The 7,578-nt window shown below is 39.0% G+C and overlaps 1 protein-coding gene across 4 annotated transcripts in view; it reads right to left on the minus strand.

Moving 5' to 3' along the window:
* ctdp1 (CTD (carboxy-terminal domain, RNA polymerase II, polypeptide A) phosphatase, subunit 1) overlaps positions 1-7,578 on the minus strand; it is a 97,896-nt gene that overhangs the window by 89,016 nt on the left and 1,302 nt on the right. For all 4 annotated transcript variants that reach the window (XM_005745252.2, XM_005745251.2, XM_005745254.2 and 1 more), the window contains exons 2-7: positions 6,934-7,017; positions 5,331-5,424; positions 3,281-3,409; positions 2,720-2,870; positions 1,765-1,855; positions 816-982 (exon numbers count right to left, since the gene is read on the minus strand). In XM_005745252.2, coding sequence (XP_005745309.1) covers positions 816-982; positions 1,765-1,855; positions 2,720-2,870; positions 3,281-3,409; positions 5,331-5,424; positions 6,934-7,017 — 716 coding nt within the window. The remainder of the gene's footprint in view (positions 1-815; positions 983-1,764; positions 1,856-2,719; positions 2,871-3,280; positions 3,410-5,330; positions 5,425-6,933; positions 7,018-7,578) is intronic.

Consider the following 7,578-nt stretch of genomic DNA (forward strand, 5'->3'; position numbering starts at 1 on the left):
GCCCCGCCCCTCCCTGAGCCTGGTTCTGCTGGAGGTTTCTTCCTGTTAAAAGGGAGTTTTTCCTTCCCACTGTCACCAAAGTGCTTGCTCATAGGGGTCATATGATTGTTGGGTTTTTCTCTGTATCTATTACTGTACGATCTACTGTACAATATAAAGCGCCTTGAGGTGACTGTTGTTGTTTTTGTTGATTTGGCGCTATATAAATAAAATTGAATTGAATTGAACTTGACATATTAGTGGTTGAGGTTACGGGAGCCTCATCTGTGGTTGTGAAGTTTCTTCGTTTTTAAACAAATGTACAATTTGCTACATTTTTACAGTCTTTTGAGGAACATTAATATCTGATCCAGACAGAAACAGAAACGAAAGCATTTAGTGAACAATCTATGTAATGTCTGAAACTGGACAATTAATTCGGCTCCTGTTTATCTGACATTAAATAAATAAATAAAATAGTTGATTGTTGGAAGTGACCCTCAACTATAGCCCAGACACTTCCCACAAAGATTCCCATCACCACTGCAGGCATACATTTCTGATTAAAGGCAGAGAACCATGAAATAGTGTGTTTTCCAATTAAACTTCTCTAAGCATCACTTATTTTTATTTTATTTATTTATTTCACACTTGGTACAACAATTCAAACAAACCAACCACACTTTCTGTCAAAAAGCACTACAACCATGTGTGAAAAGAAGCAGGAAGAAGAAAATAATCTTATTACAGGGTGTTTACCTGCATAAAAGAATTGTTGGTCCAGATTGTTTTTAATGGACATATTACCTTATCAAAGATGAGTGGGTGAACCATACCTTTCCTGGCCATCTGAGCTTCCCGTGATCCCGGAGGAGCATTGATGTCTCCCGTGCCCTGGAAGTAAATGTATTTCTTCACAGTGATGAGGTTAGGTGCGAATTTCCACACATCCTCTCGGTCATCGATGATACAGACCATCGAATCTCCACAAGGAAAAAGGTTTCTATCCAGGAAAGAAAGAAAGAAAGACAGTGCTCAAAACAACAGTAAAACTGCTGAGCGTCATGGCAGATGCTCAATACAGACAGCCCATTAAAAATCTAGTAGTGTTATTTGTGGTTACAGGGAAATAAGGGGAACATCAATTTCTTATATCAAAGTTCCGCTTTTGGGTTTCCAAGAAGAGGCATCGCTGGCAACCACTCATAAGTGACACTGAGAAAGAACAATAGAGCTCTACCATTTGTGCTGCACAAACATGAACAAACAATGACAATAAAGACATTAAACAAATGGATAATGGCGCTAAGAAAATTATTTGGATTAACCAGCTCCTGGGTTTTTGGTTATTATCTGCTTAAAACAAAAACAAACAAAGAAAAAAAGAAAAACGGAACAAAAAGAAATGTTTTATTCATGTTTTTTTACTCAGTGGATTCTCTACTCATTTTGTTGTCACGCTTATTTTGCTCCTCTGCTCTCTGTTTCACCTTGTGTCTCACTGCTCCGCCCCCTGTGTAAAGTCTCTCCTCCACGCACTCGGAACACAGCCAATCAGAGGAGAAGGCAAAGCATAACAACTTGTTACACAACTGGAAACCGAGTGTAAATACTAGAATCAAATCCTTACATAACCACCAAAGAAAACCAAAAGAAACATACCCCGAATCTTTCTCTTTGTTTTTAAAACAAAACCCTGTATAGTAGAGTCCAGACAGAAGACAAGGACTGATCACTAGACTAAGCTATGAGCGAAGGATCTAGTCTTAGGTAGGAAATTCTCACCTAAGATTCCCAGTCTTTGAGAATGGATCGATGCATTCATCTCTAGAAAGGATTCGATGAGAGAAAAGCTTCTTTTCAGGATCCAGGAAGCCTATAAAGACAAGCAAAAAAATGCAGATTTAAATTATTATTATTTTTTTAATCTATGCAACTGTAACCACTTCTTCAACACAACAGTGGATATTTTTCTTAAACTGACAAGCTTTTCTTGACCTTCTCTTTGGTCTCCCTGAATGCAATCAATCCAAGTTTCCCAGGGATTTTTACTGAAATAAAATGTCTATCAAGAAACGTGGACAGTAATGTACAGTGACTAAACAGGACAGCCACTGTACAGGCTGCGAAACCACAGCAAAAGCTGTCAATGGCAGGAGCGCTGATCTCAAACATGTTGAATCACTGCATCAGGGTCAGCAGTAAAATCCAATTCAAAATGCATTAAACATTCATCATATGGAGGCAGAACAGTACTAGAGTGAGACTGCCCCTACCATTTATTGCCTGATGAAAGTTTGCACCCAGAATACTAAAAACATGCTGCTTAGACACACTAACATATCAATATAACGTTACTGAATCAGAAAGCTGTAAAATATTTTCATTTAGAAAGAAAGCAACATCAGGATTACTTTGAGCAGCCAAGCGCTGTGCAAAGTAAATATCTGCAAACTTGGCAAGAAACCTGCTAACATCTGAGACATTACATGGGTTTAGTAAGCGTTTTAAAGTTTAAGTACAACTGCAGCTTGCAGATAGATAAGTGATCCAACAAAACATCAGCAAGAACACAAAGTATGAGCAGACACTCCCCTCTTATGGACACAAACGGGTAGTACAAGGTGAAAAGTTTCCCAAAGTGTCAAAATGCAAAAAGTGAAAGTGTAAGGTGATTTAATACATATCCGAACTTTAAAGTGGAAAGGTGCTGCAACATGTAAAACAATACGCTCCTTACCAGCAATGGTGTGTGCATAAAGGCGGCTCCCAAATGTGAAGACATGCAGCTCATAGAGCTTGGCGATTTTCTCCAAGAACTCCTTGCAGTGTGGGCGAAGTCGTGTGTGGAGCATAGGCTCTCCTCGGCCAAGCTGGAAGTGGAAAATGCCCTGAAGGACACAACAAGAGATTAAGAAAACGTCAGAAAGAAGCTGCAGGGTTGGGTATCAGGATGCACTATTAAAGATTGTCAATAAAGACAAACTGAAAACCCCTTGATCTTGTTTTTATGGGAAAACAAGGACTTGTGAAATACATGGGCAGGCTCAGCAGCTTAGTGTGTGTTTGTGTGTGTAGCTACATTACAGACTGATTTATGATTCTTTTATTTGCGCTACTTTTAGAGATCATTTTAGCATTTATCGATATCCTATAGCAGTGTCTTGTTGCTACAGCGGAGGCTGTTCAACAAAAGCTACATTGTACAAGTGTTTCAAAATAGCACTTTGCTAGAAATCAAAAGACATGGTAGAATAAAAACCCTGCTGACAGTGATAGTTGTGTGAGGGGAGACCAATACCTTGTTGGACATCCGTTGGCAGTGCTGTTCAGTGGTGTGAATCAGCGTCTGGTCCAGGTCTACCATTAGGACCAGCTTTTTGTTGCGGTGGAGTCTCTGCTGGTCCTCTCTGCCCAGCTGTTCTGCTTGCTGTTGGGAGCGATTGAAGGTAATGAATGGAAAATTAGAAAAACGTTTGCACACTCTAGGTTGTGTTTTTGTACAGCACAGGTGCAAGAGATATTAGAGAGAGATATTTTCAAGGTTTATGGTTAAGAATTTTTTGTTTAAGTTTGTGTGAAATTGTTAGTTAAGTGCTTGATAGAAACTTAACGAACAGTAGCTGCGTCCAGGTCATTTGTTTATGCTCTCATTTAAAATAAAATTCTCTCTGCTTTTAAAGCTATGGCCTGTATATAAAAGATGGACACAGATCCCATTGTTAAGTGTGAGAATGAACAACATGAGCGTTAACAACATCAAAGAAGGAAAGATGTCAGGCTTATTTTAGAGAAGCAATTGTTGCTGTGAGAAGACCATTTCCAAACAATCTGAGGTTCCTGGTTCTGAAGCCACAAGGATTATTCCCAAGACAAAATATTAAAGGCAAATCTTCCCAGGAGTGGATGTTCCACCAAATTCAGCCCAAAGTCAGACTGCACATCCTCAGAGAGAGAATGTAAACAAATTACTCTACAAGCCTCAGATAGCATACTAAAGTTTGTTACAGTATAAGAAGACTGGAGAAGTGTAGCATTTTTCTGCCAGAAGAAAACTTTGTCTCTCTACAAATAACACATTTGCAAAGTTGCATATGAACAAGCCACTGGAAATGTGTGAACAAAGGCCAAATTGCACAAAGCCACGTCTGGTGAAAACCAAATCAACACCTCATTCCAGCTGTCGAGCACAGTGGTGGAGGTGTTAAGGTTTGAGCTTGTTTTGCAACCACAGTCCCGGGCTCCTTGTAGTCCCCAAGTCAACTATTAAGTACTCTCTATGCCAAAGTACTATAGAGTCAAATATAAGGTCATCTATCAAAAAGCTAAAGCTTGACAGAAACGTTGTTAAATAGCAGGACAAAGATCCCAAGCAGCAAATCTACAAAAGAATAGCTGAAAAAGAAAAGAATCAAGATGCTGCAGGAGTTGCACCTTTCCTGCAAACCTCAATGAACTGAAGCAACATTGTAAAGCATCAGTTCTTCCATAACAACTGTGTTCTATATTATTAGCAATTACTTCAAGTTATTACTGTTAGGACTGGTTTGATAGCCTACTGAATCGCAGGGTGCACTTAAGAGTTTCACAGGACAGCACAGAAGTCTGTAAAAACTTTATCACATTACTTTATTTCATGTTTACTGCACATTTACTCTGATTTAGGTCGAAATGAATTGGCTCAATGTCAAAGCAGCTCAGCTATTACCGGCCTTTTTCAGTAGTACCTACTCGGTTCAGCTTGGCTCTTTTTATGGTTTTTCATTAGGTGGTAGTACTACCTAATGGTACCAGTACTCGGGTGGGATTCCAAGTGATCTGAGGCAAATTGAAAATGTGACATCAACAAACTGTATGCAAGCGAGTGACACCCAGCAACAAGGGAAATGGCTACAGAAGAACACAACACTGTGACCCCCCCCCCACACACACACCACACACACATACACACACCACATAGCAGCAGATATACCTTGGCATCATTGTTGTTGTGTTTGTGTCGCATACAAATGACATCACAGGACTTTCTGCCGTTGCTATAACGACTGCACCTGCATTAGATCTTACTCAATTGTGATGGAAAACGACTGAAACAGAGTTGCGCTGAGTCAAGCCGAGTAAGTACTAGCGGAATAGCGCTCTTGGTAAGACCAGTCAAGAACTTGCAAATGCGTGGTCACCTACATTTAACTGATTAATCAATCATAAAAATGCAAGTCGTGTTTACCGGAATTAGGACTACTCGACTTTTGCAATAAAAAAACAAAAACAAAACAAAAACAAACACACACGCGTAAGGTTTATCTGGCCTGCCAGTCCAGTCCTCCACGTAGCTTCATCATATGACTCACCTCAGAGCTCACCATCAGCTCAGGGACACTATGCACCATGGAGACTGTTGCTGTGGAGATGGGAGTTTGCTGGTTCCCATTTGTGCTCTGGAGCCTGAGAAGGAAAAACAGAGTGGGCGTCACACATTTTTTGCATCTCTCAGGTCCTTGAACATATTGCGCCGGGAATAAAAAGAGAGCTTTGAAAAACATGCAGATTTGAAACTGCTCCACTTGACAGCCGTTATGTTTGCAGTGAGCACAGAATACACCTCACTTACAAAGTGATGGTGAGCATTTCAAGCTACTTCAGGAATATGTTAACATGACATCCAAAAGTGACACCTGCTGAGGCAATTCTGTGCCACATCATGTAAACTCTGTCTTCAATATTGATACCTTCAGAAAAAGAGCCAGACTTTTACTTCACAACAACAACAACAGCAGCAGCAGCAGCAATTATAGTAAAACACAGACTCTGTGGGTCTATGTAAAAATCATTTGGTGTGTTTTGGAGTTTTATTAATAGCTTCAAATGCTCTTGCTTTACCAAAGTGATACAAAGAAAAACTGCAGAGTGCAAGTGCTTGATTTGGGACCAGAGCTGCAGCTCTGCACTCTGTATATGATCTCTGGCACCATCTGATGGCAATAAATGAATCAGGTTATATCGCAAGCACTACATTCAGTCAGTGTTTCATTTCAGTAAAAGTATGAGCTTCAAAGTTATGAGGTTCCAAAAGTATTCTCTAACTGAACCACGACTACAACTGGTGCCTGCATGGCACTGTCAGCATGAACTTTTTACCATTTATACAGGACTGTTTCCCAGCAAACAGGCTGCTTGAGTTGAGAGACCACAAGTAACTTAGACATTAAATATAACTGGTTAATGCCGCGTATGTAACCTTAGCCTTTTTGTATCAAAAATATAAATGTCTCTACATTATTAGAGAGAGAACTCCAAAAATGAGAAGATTACTGGTAACAGCCAGCGTTACCCCTCAGCCTCCGAGAAGGAACACCTATGGTATCAATTTTAAAAGCCTACGAGCCTCGAGTTATCACATTTGTATAACATTTAACCTTTGACTTTGAGATTTATACTCATTTTAACTTTAATGGCTGAGGGGTAAAAAATGGTTTGAAAAAGCACCTTTTTGCATCTTGCAAAGGGTTTGACTCTAACTGAAAGTCAACCAGTAGATTGTTGTTTGAGCTAACTAGCTGTAGCAACCTTTCAAAAATCAAATCAAATCAATTGAGTAGATTATGTATATAAACAACAATAATGTGCTTTTTAAGTATCTTGAGGTAAGTGTTGTAGATGAGCTTTGCCCCACAGATCAAACACTTGTATATTAGGTTAAACTGGTGATTCTAAATTGGCCACAGAGGTAAATGTAAGTGTGAATGAATGTCTGTCTCTCTGGATTAGTGATAGTGATAGACTGGCATCTATCACTCCTATGACAGGCTGGACAGGCTCCAAGAAAACAGACAGAGAAGACAGAGAAAACAAAGTTCTTGGGGGGAAATGCATGAGCAGATCAGAAAAACACAAAGATTTAAGTTAAAGACAAACAAACAAAAAAAGAAAGAAAGAGATAAAGCATGTATTTACTGAGTTAGATCTTGACCACATTCGGCACATAAGCCCTTCATGACAATGGGATGGCTGCATTCTTCTATTCTGGCTATGGTGCCCCTGCAAAAAGGAAAAAAAACAGGAAAATAATTAAAGACCCAGTTTACTTGCTTGCAAACTGAAGCCTGAGACTGTGCACAGATTCTCATTAACTGTAGCATGCAAGTATATAAAGAAACATATAAAGAAAGGTATTAGTTAGGTGTTTCATTTAGCTGTAATAATAAGACGCTGTAAAAGTACTATAAATAGCTAGCAGTAGATTAAGCAGGGAGCAAGAGTTTACAAAGAGTACCTGAAAGCAGCACGACCCTTTCCTAACAGCAAATAACAACTATATCAGCTTTGAATGTGTATCAATATCAAAAGGTGTCGAATTTAAATGTAAAGATTTCAAAAACAGAACATTTCTTTTAAATCTGATATATAATTCGCATAAAAAGTGATGCTAATACATCATAAAGCACAAAAAGACCGGTCAAACCATTTAAAACGAACTTCAAAATCTCCTCTTTTGGTAATTAACTGCTATTAACGCGTATTAATTCTCCCGTTACTGTGAATTAATACGCGTTAAAGTATATATATATACACATATATATATATATATATATATATATA

The sequence above is a fragment of the Pundamilia nyererei genome, unplaced genomic scaffold (genome assembly GCF_000239375.1).
Source record: "Pundamilia nyererei isolate P.nyererei 1_Seehausen unplaced genomic scaffold, PunNye1.0 scaffold00156, whole genome shotgun sequence".
NCBI classification, from domain to species: domain Eukaryota; kingdom Metazoa; phylum Chordata; class Actinopteri; order Cichliformes; family Cichlidae; genus Pundamilia; species Pundamilia nyererei.